The sequence below is a fragment of the Ranitomeya variabilis genome, chromosome 5 (assembly GCF_051348905.1).
Source record: "Ranitomeya variabilis isolate aRanVar5 chromosome 5, aRanVar5.hap1, whole genome shotgun sequence".
NCBI lineage: Eukaryota > Metazoa > Chordata > Amphibia > Anura > Dendrobatidae > Ranitomeya > Ranitomeya variabilis.
Window position 1 is genome coordinate 474,581,194 of NC_135236.1, and position 20,635 is coordinate 474,601,828.

At 44.4% G+C, this 20,635-nt stretch overlaps 1 protein-coding gene across 1 annotated transcript in view; it reads right to left on the reverse strand.

The window, feature by feature from the left end:
* The window catches only part of PTPRQ (protein tyrosine phosphatase receptor type Q), a 677,639-nt gene that overhangs the window by 377,499 nt on the left and 279,505 nt on the right, over window positions 1-20,635 (reverse strand). Inside the window, exon 16 of the mRNA XM_077265498.1 lies at window positions 13,101-13,278. Within this exon, the coding sequence (XP_077121613.1) occupies window positions 13,101-13,278 (178 nt within the window). The remainder of the gene's footprint in view (window positions 1-13,100; window positions 13,279-20,635) is intronic.

Consider the following 20,635-nt stretch of genomic DNA (forward strand, 5'->3'; position numbering starts at 1 on the left):
GGCAATTTCAGCTCACAAGAGCTTCCAGCCTCAGAAATATTCAATCACAGAGAACTGGAACAAAAATGCAAAACAAACTTAGGACAACAAGTCCAACTTAGCTGATAGTAGTCTAGGAGCAGGAACATGCAACAGAAAGGCTTCTGGTAACATTGTTGGCCGGCATAGAAATGACTGAGGAGCAAGGCTAAATAGAAAACTCCCACATACTGATGGAAAACAGGTGAACAGAGGAGATGAAGCACACAAGTGCAGTACCACCCGAAACCACCGGGGGAGCCCAGAAACCAAATTCACAACACAGAGTAATCAGTTTTTTTTTATTATGTATATATACAGTATATATTGTATAAAGAAAACATAATTCAATAATAAATTTAAATGGGTAATTTGTTTGTATGCATCCTGGAATATGGGTCAGAGTTAGTGATGAGCGAGTGTGCTCGTTACTGGAGTATTTGGGGCGTGCTCATAGATTATGTTTTTGTCGCCTCAGCTGCATGATTTGCGGCTGCTAGACAGCCTGAATACATGTGGGGATTCCTTAACAAACAGGCAATCCCTGCATGTGTTCAGGTATCTAACAGCCACAAATCATGCAGCTGCGGAGACACAATCGTAATATACGAGCATGCCCAAGATACTGGGAGAACAGCCGGGCATGCTTGGAAATCTCAAGTAATGAGCACACTCACTCATCACTAGTCAGGGTGCAAAAGTAATGTATATTTGCTAAATTATGACAAGACAAGATATGAAATGGGTGGAAATAAATTTGTAGTTTTCTTCAAGACCATCAACGGCACTAAATAGTTTCTAGAGGCTTCTATTTGATTTGTCATATGTGGACATGCACACTACATCTTACGTAACAATTTCTATAGGAATAGCTAAAACATTAGCCTGCAGTCCAAGAAGATTCCTCTACTTCTGAGAAAGTGTAAGGAGATGGAAATATTACTCACGTTTAATAAGTGTATTGTCATAATTTGTAATGGTGTTAATGATTTGTGGTGTTTGACAGTAAGGAAAGAAAGAGCTAATGGTTGGGACTAGTGCAGAGTGCGAGAGGCTAAGATGAAGGGACAGAGTTTCCTCTGTGGAGGTTAAACAGAGCCCAGTGTGCATAGAAAGAAGATCTAAGATCTGTTATGAGTAGCGTAGTGCCGTATGACGTGTGTGTGTGTGTGTGTGTGGTGTGTGTGTGTCTTTAAAGAGAGAAGAGACAGATACAGAAGACAGCAAGATTCTAGCAGAGAGTAAGAGAGAGGAGTGACTGAAAGAAAATATTGATTTATCAGAGATGGATCAGGAGGATGCCTAGCAGTATGTCCCAGAGTTTATAACTCATAGAGATAACCACCCTAAATAGGACAGAGAAAGTAAGACAGAGAGAGTGCCCTGAGAGGGGGTTCCAGAGTGTCAGAGACAGAAAAGTTAAGTACCGGCCATACTGGCAACACAGTTTCTTGAGCGAAAAGAGGATGCGGAACAATGGGTTAACAATAGGACTCTTGCTAACTGGACTGCAGCACTGAGCTGGGCTGTGGTGAAGTAAAAAGGAATGGTAAAGACAGAGAACAAAAGAATAAAGAGTAAGGAAATTAAACTGTGTGTGGAAAATGCCCCATATTGCAAAGGAAACATTCATTAAAATGTGTACCTGCTATCTATTTTATATAACCTGCTCCAAGTTGTCGTTCAGTAAAAAGTTTATTATTGACTGCTAGTCTCCCTTATTGAACTGTCAAACAACTGGTCCTAGACTTCTGGCCAACAAAAGTCATTGGTTACATGTGGCTTGCAAGGGCGTAGCACCCCCGCAGAAATAGTCCACACATCCTGCCAGAAACCTTACCTTCATGAAACATGCCTGGATGTAAGAGATGATATTGTATTGCAAAGTACCTGCATACTATTCTTGCACAGGGGTGTCTTTTTCTTGTGTCTGTCACCAAAATTTGGTGAAAAAGTTGAAAATTTTGAAATTTCTAATTTTTAATTGCTATGCCCTTAAACCAGAGAGTTATGTCACACAAAATAGTTAGTAAATAACATTTCCCACATGTCTACTTTACATTAGAACAATATTTGAAAGATCTTTTTTTTTGACAGGAAGTTAGAAGGGTTAAAAGTTGACCAGTGAATTCCAATCTTTCCAACAAAATGTACAAAATTATTTTTTTAGGGACTACATCAAATTTGAAGGGATTTTGAAGGGCCTGTGTGGCAGAAAGTAACCAAAAGTGACACTATTCTAAAAACTGTATTCCCCAAGGTGCAAACTACATTCAAGAAGTTTATTAACCCTTTGTTAGGGGTTGAGTTCCTGCCTCTGCACAGGGGAAATCTCAAACTATCTCCGCTGCGGTCTCCCATTCTTCTCCAGCCGCAGTGGAGTCTGCTCAGTAGAGAGGTCGGTCCCAGCATCTTGCTCAGTCTCACTCTGTGCATAGGGTTACTGCTGCTTTTCCAGCTTCTGCCATTGAAGCCGGTGCTGGGCAGCGGTGAGCAGACGCTTTCGGGACTAAGTCCTGCTTTTCCCCTTCTGAGCATGCCCAGGGTAAGATCTCCCATTGGAGATCGAGGGTCACATGCTCAGATACTGCAGCAGATTCTATTGGTCCTCCAGGAAGGTCCTGAAGGTGCTCAACTTCTGTGGCAGCTTCCCATTGGTCCTTCTGGGAAGGTTCTGTACATGCTGCAGCTATAAAGGGTTTGCATGACCGCACGGCCATGCGCTAGTGTACATTTGTATATGAGAGTGTGTTGATGAGTGCAAGTCGTCCTTAAATATCCCATCCCTATGGTATGACTGCTCACGTAAGGTGGATGTTTGCGTTCTAGCGCCTGACTTAGCCATCAGCACGTAACACACAAAACAGCGTCAATTGCTGTGACAGCCAGTGCGGCGCCGTGCGCTTTCACAGCGCTTTCCTGACCCAAGCCTGGGTGGTTAGTGGCGTCTGCCAGTGCGGCACCGCATGCACTCTCATGCATCTTTATTAACATTGTTTCCTTCACTCTGACACCTCAGTTGTGGTGTCGAGCGCAAGAGGTCTATATGAACTCAAATCCTGTGTCTTGGGATTGAGTTCTGAGACTCCTTGCTTGCGCTCTAGGTGTGGTACCGCGGCCCTGTGACGTAACAGGGTTCGCTTCCTTCACACAGGATGAGGTTAACCCGTGTGTGTATCACATTGTACCACCATATAGTCTGTCATTACTTAGCAGCAGGTTCCATCTCTGCACGGTGGACCCCGGGCTGCGAACGCACCTTACTCTATCTATTCTAATTATTTGGTGTGTTCTGCTAGCCCTAACAGTACACTAGCGCCAGGGTCTGGCTAGTAATGACAGACAAACAGCAATCCTTGCTGTACATCCAGCAGCTGGAGGGTAGGTTGGCGGCTCTCGAGCGCACAACCTCATCTGTGGATGTAACCGCAGTTGATGTTCAGGCTGCTAGTGTGGCTGCAGCAACCTTGTCCACTGCCACCCCTGTACTGACTCTATCTCGCCTCCCACTGCCAGAAAAATTTTCTGGTGATAGTAAGTCTTGTAGGGGTTTCGTGAGTCAGTGCTCTATACCAGGGGTGTCAAACTGCTTTCCTCGAGGGCCTCAAACCATGCGTGTTTTCAAGATTTTCTTCTCATTGCACAAGGTGCTGGAATCATTCTGTGCAGGTGATTAAATGATCACCTGTGCAATACAAGGAAATCCTGAAAACATGACCTGTTTGCAGCCCTTGAGGAATGCAGTTTGACACCCCTGCTCTATACATTTCGAGCTTCTGGCCTCTCGTTTCCCTAGAGAGCGGGCTAAGGTGGGGTTTATTGTGTCTCTCCTGTCGGACAGGGCGTTGGAGTGGGCTACGCCGCTGTGGGAGCGTGGCGATCATGTGGTGCAGAGTGCTTCGTTGTTTCTGAGCACACTGAAGCAGGTCTTTTTAGGACCTCGTGTCACCCATGATACGGCGCTCCAACTGTTTTCATTGACTCAGGGCTCGTCCTTGGTCAGCCATTTTGCCGTCCACTTCCGCACCCTAGCATCTGAGCTGGAGTGGTCGGATAAAGCCCTTATTCCGATATTTTGGAGGGGGCTGGCTGACCACGTGAAGGACGCCCTGGCCACTAGGGAGATTCCCACCACACTGGAGGAGTTAATAGCAGTGTCCACTCGTATTGACCTCCATTTTCACGATTGGAGGTTAGAGCGAGCCCAGTGTAGGCAGAGGTTTCGGCTGGCTCCCACCTTCGCCAAACCTTTGGAATCTCCAGTCCAGGCCCCTGAGCCACATGTGGCCATGGAAGTGTCACGAGCGGGATCTAAGTCCCGGATCGCTCGTGCAGTCCAGGTTTGTCATGTTTGCCAGCAGTCAGGACATCTTGCCACCAGATGTCCGCAGCGGTCGAGGAAACGTCAGCGTCTAGTGGTAGTAGGTGGAGGTACACTAGACACGGCGAAGTTTGGCTCCAAATTGTCCTTTAAGGGGACAATTACAATAGGCTCATTCACTCACTCGGTAGAGCTCTGCATGGATTCTGGAGCGGAGGGCAATTTTATGTCTTCTGCCTTCGCCCAGCATCACGCAATACCCCTGGTAATGCTAGCTCAACCAGTAACTGTACGAGTGGTGAATGGGTCAACACTGCCCTCACAGATAACCCACCAAACCATCCCTTTCACTCTGTCCTTGTTGCCATCTCATCAGGAGATTATATCTCTGCTCATCATTCCTGAGGGAATTGATGAGATCCTGTTAGGGATGCCTTGGCTACGGTATCACTCTCCTCATATCGAGTGGTCCACAGGCAGAATTTTAGGATGGGGTGAATCTTGTGGGGGTAGATGTCAGAGGGAGAGCGTACAGGTTGCTACTACTGAGGTACCTACAGATTTATCCTCTCTTCCCAAGAAATATTGGCTCTATGCGGACATGTTCTCCAAAAGGGCTGCGGAGACCCTTCCGCCTCACCGCCCCTATGACTGCCCTATTGATCTCTTGCCTGGTGCTGAGCCTCCCCGGGGTCGAGTCTATCCTTTGTCTCTCCCGGTGATGGAGGCATTGTCACAGTATATCCGAGAGAATCTGGCAAGAGGATTCATTAGGAAGTCAGTGTCACCTGCAGGGGCTGGGTTCTTCTTCGTACAGAAGAAGAGTGGAGAACTGCATCCATGCATAGACTACAGGGGTCTTAATGCCATCACCGTTAAAAATAAGTACCCACTACCCCTGATATCTGAGCTTTTTGATAGGCTATGGGGAGCTAGGGTATTTACTAAATTAGATCTGCGGGGTGCTTACAACCTGATTCGCATCCGTGAGGGGGACGAATGGAAGACGGCTTTTAACACCAGAGATGGGCACTATGAATATCTGGTGATGCCCTTCAGGCTCTGTAATGCCCCAGCCGTTTTCCAAGACTTTGTAATCGACATCTTCCGGGATATGCTTTCCACCTCGGTCGTAGTTTATCTGGATGATATTCTCATCTACTCTCCAGATATAGACTCCCACCGGAGAGATGTTTGCAAGGTCTTCGAAATCCTACGGGCTAACTCCCTCTATGCCAAGTTGGAGAAGTGTGTGTTTGAGCAGGAATCCTTGCCTTTCCTTGGCTATATCATCTCTGCCCAGGGATTGGCTATGGACCCTGCCAAGCCACAGGCTGTGATGGACTGGCAGGAACCCCATTCTCTCAAAGCAGTGCAGCACTTTATGGGGTTCATTAATTATTATCGCCAGTTCATTCCTCACTTCTCAACTTTGGTAGCTCCCTTGGTTGCCCTCACCAAGAAGGGGGCAAATCCCAAGTTGTGCTCGGAGGAGGTCTCCAAGGCCTTTCTCTCGATTAAGTCACACTTCGCTAGCGCTCCCATCCTACATCGCCCCGATGTAGATAGGCCATTTATTATGGAGGTGGATGCCTCATCCAGTGGTGCTGGAGCAGTCCTCTTCCAAAAGGATGCTCAAGGTCGGAAGCATCCTTGCTTCTTCTTCTCTAAGACCTTTTCACCAGCAAAGAGGAATTATTCCATCGGGGACAGGGAGTTGCTAGCTATGAAGTTGGCTTTTTCAGAGTGGAGACATCTTCTGGAGGGAGCTCGCTTTCCCTTCCAGGTGTTCACAGACCACAAGAACTTGGAGTATTTACAGACAGCCCAGCGGCTAAATTCTCGTCAGGCTAGATGTCCCTGTTCTTCTCCCGGTTCCATTTCACCCTTCATTTTCTTTCTGGGGAAAAGAACGTTCATGCCGACGCTCTCTCTCGTTCTGTAGTGTCATCAGAGGAGGAGCCTCGGCTTATTGTCCCTTCAGAGAGCCTGAGAACTGTGGCTCCAGTTTCGCTAGAGTCTGTGCCCCCAGGCAAGACTTTCGTTCCATCTAATTTGCGATCGGAGGTTCTCTGTTGGGCTCACTCGTCCAGGGTGGGTGGACATTTTGGGACCAAGAGGACATCTAAGCTCTTGGCGAGGACATACTGGTGGCCGCATATGGCTCGTGACGTCGCAGACTATGTTCGGGCGTGTGTCTCCTGCGCCAAGAACAAGTCTCCTCGGCAATGGCCAGCTGGGTTGCTTTACCCCCTGCCGGTGGCGGACAGGCCCTGGGAGATGGTCAGGATGGACTTTGTGGTGGGCTTACCCAAGTCTCGTGGCTGCACCATTATCTGGGTGATCACTGACCATTTTTCCAAAATGGTGCACTTGGTGCCTCTTCCACGGCTACCTTTTGCATGGGCTCTGTCTGCGTTGTTCATCAAACATATCTTTCGCCTACACGGTATGCCGGACAAAATTGGCAGTGACCGGGGTCCCCAGTTTGCGTCTCGATTCTGGAGAGAGCTTTGTCGTTTACTCAGTATTGAGTTGAATATCTCTTCGGCATATCATCCCGAGACGAATGGGTTGGTAGAGAGGGCCAACCAGACCCTGGTCCCATATTTACGACATTTTGTTTCTGCCAGGCAGGATGACTGGGCATCCTTGCTACCGTGGGCAGAGTTTGCACTTAACAACGCCATAGCTGACTCCACCGGTCAGACTTCATTCCTCCTAAATTACGGCCAGCATCCGCGTGTCCCTGTGCCCATGCCCATGTCATCCGCCGACTCCAGGGTGGCAGACTGGGCTGTGGAGGCACGGGACATTTGGGACCGCACTCAGGATGCCATTTGGGCCTCCAAGGAGAGAATGAGGTCCTCCGCCGATGCTCATCGGCGCCCCACTCCGACCTTTGCTCCTGGTGACTTAGTGTGGCTCTCTGCCCATAACATCAGGCTGCGTGTTGAGTCCACTAAGTTTGCACCTCGCTACTTGGGTCCCTTCAAGGTCCTCGAACAGGTTAACCCTGTGGTCTACCGTCTGGCCCTTCCTCCACGCCTGGGTATCACCGACACCTTTCATGTGTCCCTCTTGAAGCCCGTATACATGTCCCGGTTTTCCGAGTCATCAGCCGGGACATTGGGTTCATCTACGAACGATTACAAGGTGAACGCTATTTTGGGGTGCAAGGTGGTACGTGGCAAAAAATTCTATTTGGTGGATTGGAAGGGTTATGGCCCAGAGGACAGGTCCTGGGAGCCTGCTGAACACATTTGAGCTCCACAGCTCATTGCTGCCTTTGAGCGTAGCGAGGTCCAAGGAGGGGGGCCCTAGGAGGGGGGTAATGTTAGGTGTCGAGTTCCCACCTCTGCACAGGGGGAATCTCGAACCATCTCCGCTGCGGTCTCCCATTCTTTTCCAGCCGCAGTCGAGTCTCCTCAGCGGAGATGTCGGTCCCAGCGTCTTGCTCAGTCTCACTCTGTGCATAGGGTTACTGCTGCTTTTCCAGCTTCTGCCATTGAAGCCGGTGCTGGGCAGCGGTGAGCAGACGCTTTCGGGACTAAGTCCTGCTCTTCCCCTTCTGAGCATGCCCAGGGTAAGATCTCCCATTGGAGATCGAGGGTCAAATGCTCAGATACTGCAGCATATTCCATTGGTCCTCCAGGAAGGTCCTGAAGGTGCTCAACTTCTGTGGCAGCTTCCCATTGGTCCTTCTGGGAAGGTCCTGTACATGCTGCAGCTATAAAGGGTTCGCATGACCGCACGGCCATGCGCTAGTGTACATTTGTATATGAGTGTGTGTTGATGAGTGCAAGTCGTCCTTAAATATCCCATCCCTATGGTATGACTGCTTGCGTAAGGTGGATGTTTGTGGATCAGCACGTAACATACAAAACAGCGTCTATTGCTGTGACCGCCGGTGCGGTGCCGTGCGCTTTCACAGCGCTTTCCTGACCCAAGCCTGGGTGGTTAGTGACGTCTGCCAGTGCGGCACCGCATGCACTCTTGTGCATCTTTATTAACATTGTTTCCTTCACTCTGACACCTCAGTTGCGGTGTCGAGCGCAAAAGGTCTATATGAACTCAAATCCTGTGTCTTGGGATTGAGTTCTGAGACTCCCTGCTTGCGCTCTAGGTGCGGTACCGCGGCCCTGTGACGTAACAGGGTTCGCTTCCTTCACACAGGGTAAGGTTAACCCGTGTGTGTATCCACATTGTACCGCCATATAATCCGTCATTACTTAGCAGCAGGTTCCATCTCTGCACGGTGGACCCCGGGCTGCAAACGCACCTTACTCTATCTATTCTAATTATTTGGTGCATTCCGCTAGCCCTAACACCCTTCAGGTCTTTCACAGATTTTGAAACAATGTGGAAAGAAAATACATTTAACTTATTTTCACAAATAATTTATTTTTACAAGAGTAACAGATTAAGATGGACTGCAAAAATGACACAAATACCCCATAAGTGGGGGAAAACTACTATTTGGGTGCATGGTAGGGCTCAGAAGGGAAGGAACATAGTTTTTGAGCGCAAACTTGTCTGGAATCGAAAGCAAATGTCATGTTATGCTTCGAGAGCCCTTGATGTGATTAAACAGTGGAACCTTCCACAAGTGACCCTAATGTGGAAACTAGACCCCTCAGGGAACTTATCTAGATGAGTGACGAGCACCTTGAACCTTCAGGTGCTTCTCAGAAATTTATAACTTTGAGCTGTGAGCATAAAGAAATCACATTTTTCCCATAAAAATGTTTTTTTTGCCAAAAATTTTGCTGATACCTAATATGTGTAGGAAAACTACTGTTTGGGTGCATGGCAGAACTCAGAAGGGAAGCAGCACCATTTGACTTTTTGAATGCAAAATTTGATTGAATTGTTAGGAGACACTATGTCTCCTTTTCATAGCCCCTGATGAGCCCAAACAGTGGAAATCCCGCACTAGTGACCCAATTTTGGAAACTAGACCACTCAAGAAATGTATCTAGATGTGTGGTGCTTCACACAAGTTTATAACGTTTAGTTGTGAAAATAAAAGAATCACATTTTTCCCACAAAAATCTTCTTTTAGCCCCACTTTTTTTCACAAGGGTAACAGGAGAAATTGCACCATACAGATTGTTGTGCAATTTCTACTGAGTACAACAATACCCCATATGTGGGGGAAAACTACTGTTTGGGAGCACAGCTGGGTTCAGAAAGGAATGAGCACCGTTTGTCTTTTTGAAGGAAAAAATGGCTGGAACAGTTAACGGATGCCATGTCAAGTTTGGAGAGCCTCTGATGTGCCTAGAAATTGGAAACCTCCCAAAAGTGATGCCACTTTGCAAATTAAACGCCTGAAAAAAATTATCTAGCCAGGTCGTGAGCACTTTGAACCCCCAGGTAATTCACAGAAGTTTATAACATTGAACTGTGAAAATAATATTTTTTCCCTCAAAAATGTTGGTTTTGCTCCAAATTCTTCATTTTCACAAGGCTAATGGGAACAAAATAGACAATACAATTTGTTGTGCAATATCTCTTGAGTATACTGATATATACCAATATATGCCAATATCTCTTGAGTATACTGATATGTGGTCGAAAACAACTTTTGAGGCACAGTGCAATGTTCCTAAGGTAAGAAGTGCCATATTGGTGTTCGGATTTTGCTGGAATGGTTTGAGTGTGCCATATCACATTGGCAGAGCCCCTGAGGCATTAGAAAGGCAGACACCCCTCATAAGTACCATCATTTTACAAACTACACCTCTCAGGAATTCATCACGTTGTGCAGTGAACATGTTGACACCCCATGTGCCTCACATGAATTTATACCATTGGTGGTAAAGACAGAATAGTTACATTTTTACTGCTAAAATATTGTTTTGCCCCCAATTTTTTTTTATAAGGGTTAATAGGAAAAATAGATCTCTCAGTTTGTTGTGCAATTTCTCATTAGTATGTCAATACCCAGGGCTGGCTTCATCACCTGGCACACCCGGGCAAGTGCTGGAGCCCTGAGCATGAAGGGGGCCCACTCGCCATGGGAGACAATGGCATGCAATGAGAGCTGAGAGTCGGGTTCAGCATGGTGCCAGCACAGGCACTGTCAGCACCATCCACGTGCTTCAAACTGTTTGAAATGCTCACCTCTCCTTGTACCCCACTGGCAGCAGCTCCAGTCTCTTGCATGTCTTCTGACTCTGTGACTTCTCAGGGCAAAGGGCACGATGAAATCACTACAGTGCGCTCTCTGCGCTGAGCAGTACAGAGATTCAAAATAGGTTGAAGACACCGGCGTTGAGGAGACCAGAGCTGCATCCAGTGGAGAATGAGGAGAGGTAAGTATTTGATTATTTATATTTTATTTATGGAGCCCATTTTCTTCGGAGCATTATATGGGACCCATTGTGTGTGCAGCATTTTGTGAGGCAAATTATTCTGTAAGCAGCATTATATGGGGTCCATTATTCTGTATGGAGCAATATAGGGGTCCATTATTCTGTATTGGAGCATTATGTGAGGTCAATTATTCGGTTTGGAGCATTATATGAAACCCAATATTCTGTGTGGAGCAATATATGGGGCTCATTATTCTGCATGGAACAATATATGGGGCTCATTATTCTGTATGGAGCATTATATGAGGTCCATTATGCTGTATGGAGTACTATGTGAGGCCCATTATTCTGTATGGAACAATGTATTGGGTCCATTATTCTGCAAGAAGCGTTATATGAGGTCCATTATTCCGTATGGAGAATTATATGGGGTCTATTATTATTTAAGGATGAATATATGGGGCCCATTATTCTGTATGGAGCACTTTCTGGCGCCCATCCTGTATGGAGAATTAGATGAGGTCCATTATTCTGTATGGAGCATTATATGGGGCCCAATATTCTGTATGGAGCATTATATGAGGCCCCTTATTCAGTATAGAGCATAATATGTGGTTCATTATTCTGTATAGAGCATTTTATGGGGTGCATTATTTTGTATGGAGCATAAGACCACCACAGACGGCGCTGCCAGAACAAACACAGTAAGCCCCAGCTGGGACCTCTGTCTTCCATAAACCTGATTTATTCTCTCTGTTCCGCAAGTGAGGTTTGATAAAGACCCAGGAATTGGGTCGAAACATTACCATACCTTGGCACTTCATTGTGATGATATTTTCCTGTGGTGAATGTTCAATAAACTTTTTTACTTGCAAACTGAATCACATAAAGCCTTTTTTGACTGCTGCTGCTTCTCTCATCTGTATGACCTCTAGACTTAGTCCAGGATCAGCCTGCACCTCATGATTACAACAGAGTGCGTGTCATTCATTTTTCTCGACTTTTAGTATATACACATTTTAGTGGCTTACTATGCCAAACTTGCATATATAACTTTTTTATTTCACATTTATGTTTGCACCTCTGAAGGGATAGCAATGATTCTTTTTGATATGGGAGATTTGTGTAGTGTTTTCCCTATCTAAGGCAGTATCTAATTAAAAAGATACAAACTTGCATAGTAGACCTTACCATAAAGAATTTTCTGAACTGTATCCGAAGCCTCTGTAATTATACATTTCTTCGGAGAACCACTTCTGTGTGTCCTTATTTTGCACTTGCTTGTGTGTGATTAGTATGTAATATTTTAGGTGCTAATAAAGTCGTTTTGTACATTTTTAAACACTCCTATGCTCCTCCTATTTTATAATGCTTATTTTGGAGGTTTTTTTCCATGGCTGAGTGTATAGTGCTCTGTCCACATATCACTATGAGTCTGGGTCTTCTGGTATTATTATTGTGTATGGAGCAATATATGGGGCCCATTGTTCTGTGTGGCAATGTACTAGCTTGGGTTTGAGGTTGATTAGCTCACAGACGAGCCTATACTATAAAAAATTGTAGAAAATTCTTAGTGAAGAGAGATTTTGGGTAGTATGTACCCTTCAACTCTGGATGTCAATAAATAATGTTTTTTTTAATTATTCATTTACTGCAAAACTCTTAAAAATAGTGGGGCATGTTAACACAAAGTTGATGTTTTGGAAAATTGTAGAATTCTTCATTACATATTCATAAAGCTTTATTTATATGAAACCAGAAAAGGCCTTTAAGAGATGGTCCAGATTACTAGGTAACAGAAGACCCAGCAATCTCAGAAATGTAGCGCACACATGGAAAAAGTCATAATGTACAATTTAGGGATGCGTGTAGAAGATGTGTAACTTGTCAATTTCATTAACGCAACACTTTAGCAAGATTTTTTAAGCATTTATCTGTCAATTTAACTACTCATAAAATGTATCCAGCTCAAGAAGCCAAAATGCTTTATTGACTCCAGTGGATGTGACTGCATGATGATGGTGTATTCATGTCAAAAGGGTCACCTGCACCTGTTTGCCACCACACACACTGACTCTCTAACAGTTTGACCTATATGACTCCACAAGTGACACTTTAAGGGCCATTAGTCAAATGTTCCTCTGCTGCAGAGTTTTGTACATTACAGTAGGTGATACGCTAATCCCTAATAGTCACACCTGCTCTGGCAACTGTAATAACTGATTGTCTATGCGGCCCGCCTGGGGGTTACAGGGGGCTACTCTTTCTAATAACTGAGGTCAACAATGTGACAAGAAAGTAGTCTCTTCTTGGGTGGCTTTGCCATATGCCACAAACATTTTTAAACAACAGTAACAACAAAGACAAAGCAATAAAATATATTAGTCAAACATCTATTCGCATAGTGAAAAGTTACATTCTAAATTCTTATCCTTCTTTACCAGTGTCACCATTTGGGTTATTGTAGAATGACACAGGAGACATTGATTGAGCAGTGGAGAAGATATCAGCTGAGCCTTCAAACACTCCAGACATTGCTTCTTTTAGCTGTCCCAAAAACAGAGATTTGGTATTTTCGCTCACTATTGTTGAAGTCTGGTACTCTGAGTTATAAGGATACTGCAAACATAAAAGTAAGTCAAATAAAAATAATGATTCAAGCATAATATCCCCCAAAGTAGTATTTATACCAATCATAAGTGCATGCATGTTCATGAAATTTATTGAGCTCTCTTTATAGCAAGTGGCAACATTGAATGAAAACTGTAGGGACAAAGAAGAGCAAAATAGTGCGTTATTCAGACAACGGATGTTTAAAAATGTGGAAATTGCTCACCTGATTGTGTTGTGAGACAGCACAATTCTTAGAATTGAAGAGATGTAAAGACATGGGTATGCTGCGCTGCCAGCATTTCTTCATCAGGACAACGACATGTTCTTAAGGATTTCCTGATGAAGAAGCGCCAGCAGCATTATTGCCTACTCCACATTTTTTCAATGTGGCAATTTTAGCATAAACGTACTGTTCTTAAAGTGACAACCTGTGATAATGGAAAACTTATACCTTGGGGCCTCTATACACATTAGACCAATCTGGGCCAAATCTGCTTCAGGTGGCAGTCTATCGTGAATGGGGGCTCCTGCAAACTGATTGTCAGTGGAAATGTCAATTGGGCATGTCAGATTTAGTGTGCTAATTGCTTTGTTCTTATGAAGAAAAGCAAGCAGCATAGATGGCTGTCAGTGGCTTTCTCATAGAAACATAGGGGCGCGCCGCCAAGCAGAATAGTTGGCAAAACCAGCTGATTTTGGTGGAAACAGCTCACCGTCTAATTGAATAAGGCCATCTCACTCTCCCCCAACAGTTGTTATTGAGGTAAAGAATCCTATCCTTGTGTTAAGCTGAAGCTGTTTTTCCGGCTTTTTTTTTATTGAAAATACATGGCATACTCAGCCAAAGTGACTTTGTATATACAGCTCTGGCAAAAATGAAGAGACCACTGCAAAATGTTCAGTTTGTCTGATTTTTCTCTTTATAGGTATATTTTTGAGTAAAATGTAAATTGTACTTTTATTCTATAAACTTCTGACAACCTGTCTCCGAATTTCCAAGCAATACATTTTGTATTTTTTTTCTGAAAAGGAGAAGTGGTCAAAATTACAAAAAAAAACAAAAAAACAGTGCTTTCAGACCTCAAATAATGCAAAGAAAACAAGTTCATAATCATTTAGAAATAACAATACTAATGTTTTAACTCAGGAAGTGTTCAGAAATCAATATTTTGTGGAATAACCATGATTTTTAATCACAGCTTTCATGCGTCTTGGCATGCTTTCCACCAGTCTTTCACACTGCTTCTGGTGCAAAAATTTAAGCAGTTCTTCTTTGTTTGATGGCTTGTGACTATCCATCATCCTCTTGATTACATTCCAGAGGTTTTCAATGGGGTTCAGGTCTGGAGATTGGGCTGCCCATGACAGGGTTTTGATGCGGTGGTCTCTTAATTTTTGCCAGGGCTGTATACACTGTGTTCCAAATTATTATGCAAATAATATTTCCTCATATTTTCTCTAAATTACCTATCTGAATTGCAGTCATTGTTATTTTCCAGTCATCTACTATCTAATATATAATTGCCTAGAATACTACTTCCTGCAATTTGTGCCAACTTCCGTGGCTTTGTCCGGAGCTAATGTCCGGAGATAATGTCCGGAGCTAATGTCCGGAGATAATGTCCGGAGCTAATGTCCGGAGCTAATGTCCGGAGATAAGTGACGTCACCAGTGTCCTACACCCAGGCAGAGCACAGGGGCCCCAGGCAGCATATGGGGCCCCAGGCAGAGCACAGTGGCCCCAGGCAGAGCACAGGGGCCCCAGGCAGCATATGGGGCCCCAGGCAGAGCACAGTGGTCCCAGGCAGAGCACAGGGGCCCCAGGCAGCATATGGGGCCCCAGGCAGAGCACAGTGGCCCCAGGCAGAGCACAGGGGCCCCAGGCAGCATATGGGGCCCCAGGCAGAGCACAGGGGCCCCAGGCAGCATATGGGGCCCCAGGCAGAGCACAGTGGCCCCAGGCAGAGCACAGTGGCCCCAGGCAGAACATGGGGCCCCAGGCAGAGCACAGGGGCCCCAGGCAGAGCACAGGGGCCCCAGGCAGCATATGGGGCCCCAGGCAGAGCACAGGGGCCTCAGGCAGAGCACAGGGGCCCCAGGCAGCATATGGGGCCCCAGGCAGAGCACAGGGGCCCCAGGCAGCATATGGGGCCCCAGGCAGAGCACAGTGGCCCCAGGCAGAGCACAGGGGCCCCAGGCAGAACATGGGGCCCCAGGCAGAGCACAGGGGCCCCAGGCAGAGCACAGGGGCCCCAGGCAGCATATGGGGCCCCAGGCAGAGCACAGGGGCCCCAGGCAGCATATGGGGCCCCAGGCAGAGCACAGCGATATTTTGGACCACTGTGCGGTGTTTCAGACCCCCTGTGTGATGTCTGGGGCCCTGTTCTTAAGTATATTAAAGATTAAAGTAACGTATATTAAAGTATATTATAGATCAAATTTGACACTTTTATGAGCACCATTGAGTGATATACTCAAGAATGACATAATTTTTCAACATTTTATGGTTTCAAACTGTAAACACTCAGAGTTTTTTTTACTTCAACCAGAAAACCTTAACGGTTCATAAAAAACTTGACTGTTCAGGATATGATAAAAGTCATAGTATTCTGAATCTTTAACTTATAAAGATACCTTTACATGGGGTGATTATTGGTTCCAGAGAGGCTTTCGGCCGATAATCGTACACATGGCTGGTGACAGGACAATACAATATAAACGTTCAAAGGTAAACACTGATAACATTAAAATCTAATATATAATTGCCTAGAATACTACTTCCGGCAATTTGTGCCAACTTCCGTGGCTTTGTCCGGAGATAATGTCCGAAGATAAGTGACGTCACCAGCGTCCTACACCCGCTCAGGGTGGACAAAGATATATGCCTTCGTGGTGCGCGGCACTTTTCTGATTGGTTGCCGCCTGCCGCGAGCGACCAATCAGAAATGTGCCGTACTGTCAAGAATTGTCAAGAGCTGGTGAGTGCAGCCATTTTTTGTTCTTTCTTACTATTATTTATTAATTGTATTATTCTTACATTTGAATAAATAAAGTATATATGGATTCTAGACTCCCGATTCTTTAGAATCGGGCTGCCATCTAGTTCTAGTATAATTGCAATGTTTTGGAACAAACTGCCTATGAAAACAGTATCTTTTTTAAAAAAAAATAAACACTCCAAATGCATGTTCCAAATTATTATGCACAGCAGAGTTGTCAACCTTTTTTTTAATTTTGAACAAAAAAATGGTCCATTGTGAAGTTATAAGCATTATCAGCTTATTACAAAATGAAATCAAACAGTTTTCCAGTGAAAACTTTATTCTAGGTGATGTTACATTTGCACATAGGACCCCTTGTTCGAAAGAAGCTTCTGAACTCTCTCGTCCATTGAATTTGTCCGTTTTTGGATGGTTTCTGCTTCAATTGTTTTGCATGTGGACAGAATACCCTCCCAGAGCTGTTGCTTAGATGTGAACTGCCTCCCGCCATCATAGACACTCCTTTTGATGATGCTCCAGAGGTTCTCAATGGGGTTGAGGTCAGGGGAAGATGGTGGCCACACCATAAGTTTGTCCTCTTTTATGCCCATAGCAGCCAGAGATGCAGATGGTGCATTATCATGCATGAAAATGATCTTGCTGCAGAAAGCACGGTTCTTCCCTCTTGAACCATGGCAGGAAGTGTTGTTTTAGAAACTCCACATAGATTATGGAGTTCATCTTTACCCCTTCAGGGATCATAGAGGGGCCGACAATCTCTCTCCCCATGATTCCAGCCCAAAACATTGCTCCACCTCCTCCTTGTTGGCTCCTTAGCCATGTTTTCATGGGGTGTGCATCAACCAGCCATCCTCCACTCCATCCATCTGGACCATCAAGCGTTGCACGGCACTCATCGGTGAACAAAACAGTTTGGAAGTCAGTCTTCATGTATCGTTTGGCCCACTGGAGCCATTTCTGCCTGTGTGCAGTGGATAGAGGTGGTCGACAGGATGGCTTACGCACAGCTGCAAACCTCTGAACATCTTGTTGTTCTGGGGATGTTGGAGGCACCATCAGCTTCAAAAACTTGTCTGCTGCTATGACAAGGCATTTCTGCACCTGCTCTTTCAACCTTACGCAATTGTCTGTTGGAAAGAGTCCTCAATTTTTACTTATCAGCACGCACACATGTGTGCTGGGAATCAGCTACATACCTCTTGATTGTGCGATGATCACGATGAAGTGTCTTGGCAATGTTGATTGTAGTCATGCCTTGACCTAAATACTCCACAATTTGTTGCTTCTCAGCAGCCGATACATCCTTTTTCTTTCCAATTTTGGCAAAAAATGTAGGCTGCTTAATAATGTGGAACAGCCTTCTTAAGTAGTCTTGCCTTTATTTGGACACACCTGCCAAACTAATTTGCACAGGTATCTGCAATTGCTTTCAGTGATATAAAGAGCCCTGACACACATCACCATCAATGAGTTTAAATGGCAAAAAAAAAAAATTCTAACCTTATCACTCATAAACTCTTTGTGCATAATAATATGGAACACAGTGTATATGGGTGAATCAATAAAGTTAATTGTCAGCTGAACAAGCATTAAAATGACAGTTATTAGAAGGCATATTCAAAGTCCAAGCCGCATAGGACTTTAGTACATTTTCTAATGGTTCTACTAATGGGATAGATGGCAATCCAAGTTCAGTTCAGTAATGAGGTTCACTTACACTGAAATATTATCATCAATAAGCATTTTCTAGGGTCACGGTAAGCTTGCAGTGTAAGCCTGTCAGTTATTTCAGGAAAAAGCAAAGATTTTCAGCAAAATTAACCGCACTCAACTTGGAACATTTTTGCTGTTGAAGTGTGACACACTGACGCTGAAGCATGTGCTGAGCCTGTATCATCCTAACCTTGATACTCTATGGACTAATTGACTTTTTGAAAAAGACCCAGGATGGGTAGAAACATCACTTTGCCAGTTGCATATTTCCCTATATCCAGAACGCAGTTGTTATTTTGCACTATTAAAACTTCAGCAGCAAAAATATTCCAAGCTTGAGTGCAGTTGATCTTTTTACAATTGCTATTTGGGTTGCTATTCATATCAACCCGCACCTTCTTACCACGCACAAAATCTCTCTACGCCGTCCTGTGAAAACAGGATTTGTGCTGCAGAAAAGAACTGCAGCCTATAAGCGCTAATTAATCCATCACAGATCGTTCAGTGGACATCTTGAAGAGTGGTCTTCCTGCCTAAACAGGCTATTAAGCAACCACTAATTGTTATATACTTACAAATGGGAGGTTGTTTAATGACACAAATCGGTTAATGCTAAATAAACCACCGGAGACTAGATGGGGATGGATATGACTTTGGGAGAGGTGGACCTTTAACTCCTGCAGTTTTGTTTGTAATGTGGTGTAGATTTTAAACAAGAGTGATTTTGCTTTAAGACGAAGGAACTTAGTATGATTGTGCCTGGTGTATTACTGTGAGGAGGGTGGGGTTTATATAGGGGAGGTAACTCTGGCTTTCTATCCCTCTTTCTATCACCGGATTAACCTGAGGAAATATTTCCTGCCCTCCCACCCTGTTTATAATTTCTGTTCTAAAACGTTTTAATTATTGCTCGTATAATGATGAATGCTTTATTGTATTTTTGAATTTGCCATTGTATATCTTGTACCAGGTTAAATTTTATATTGGCTATAAAGAGTTATCATTTGCATTAACCTTCTAAGCCCAAGGGAATGGCAATCCTTAAGTCATGGTTCCCTAGAGGTTTTCTCCACAGGGTTTTTTCCTTTCCTGAGCGCTGTAGGATGACTCTTTGTGAGTCAGCAGTTTGCCAAGTTTAGTCCCCATAATGCTTTAGCAGGGACTTCTAGTTTTACAAAATTTAAAAGTTTTTAATTTTAAAAAAAGTGTCAAATGTGACTTGGAATTTATAACCTGTCACGGCTTTGCGGCTTAGGAGTCAGGTGGAAGTTGCAGACAAGTTAAGGTGGACTCATTTTAACTAATAGAGGATGTAAAACCTCATGGTGGTGAGCAGGCTCTGCTTTGGTGGCCAGCCTCAAGGACGATGTAATGGTAATGTCAATCAGGGGCGGGCACAGTGGTTAAGCACAGGAGTGAGGATAATAGGATCATTGGTGCCCTGAAAGTTTACTGGCTCTGCTTGAATGGCAAGCCAGTGCGTGCCGCCCCTTTATGGCTGTCTGTCCTGGTGCTGTATGTCAGACAGCTGGCGATATCACAGTACTTGTGAATCCCAATGTACTAGCACTTCACCTGACTCCTACTGTGATTATTTAATCCTGTAATTTAGATAATAGCTGTGGCCATTTTGACAACCAAAATAATGTGCTTTGTGCATTTATTTTAGTGCCTAGGTTTACTGTAGTTATGGTGGTTTTAAGATGGAGTGGGGTCCGCCCCATATCCAAAAGTCAAGGACCCTTAAGGAGGTTCATTTCTTACAGTCTTAATAAAAGTGCTAAAATGTGGTCAAATTATGGTCATGTAAAAACATTTTTATTGGCCAGAATTTAATTATCAGGGGGTTAATGGCTTAGACTTTTTTAATTTAACACGGCATTAAAACTTCTGGGAGCTTTTATCTACTAAAATTAGTTCCAAACTAAGACCTTGGGAACAATGTCTTTACATATGCATACACTCATGTTGGGGACTGAATTTCAGCAGTATGTTTATATTACAAATCTATAAGTTCTTGTACCAAATTAAAGCAGAAGAGGTTTTACAGATTTTATGTAAACAAAGCTTTAATTCACCAATACACATGGAATATACATTTCAGCATAAGTATCACTCTGACATGACATGTATATGAACAATGTACATGAGAAGAGCCACACTCCACAAAATAGCAATACATTCCTACAAAGGATATAGTACTGATGGCCAAAAGTTAATAGAAAATGTCACCCTTATTTAATCAATGCAAAATTCATAACTTGAAAATATCTATCTGATAAATGCCCCAAGTGCTGGCCTTCATTTGTGTTTATTCCTATTCCGAAGAAGGGAGATGCTATCAATTATGGAAACTATTGGACTATTGCACCCATACCTCATGCCAGCAAAACGCTACTGAGGATCCTATAAAGACAGTGTTAGGGTACTGTCTCACAGTGGCACTTTTGTCGCTACGACGGTACGATCCGTGACGTTCCAGCAATATCCATATGATATCGCTGTGTCTGACACGCAGCAGCGATCAGGGACCCTGCTGAGAATTGTACGTCGTAGCAGATCGTTTGGAACTTTCTTTCGTCGCTGGATCTCCCGCTGTCATCGTTGGATCGGTGTGTGTGACACCGATCCAACGATGCGTTTGCTTG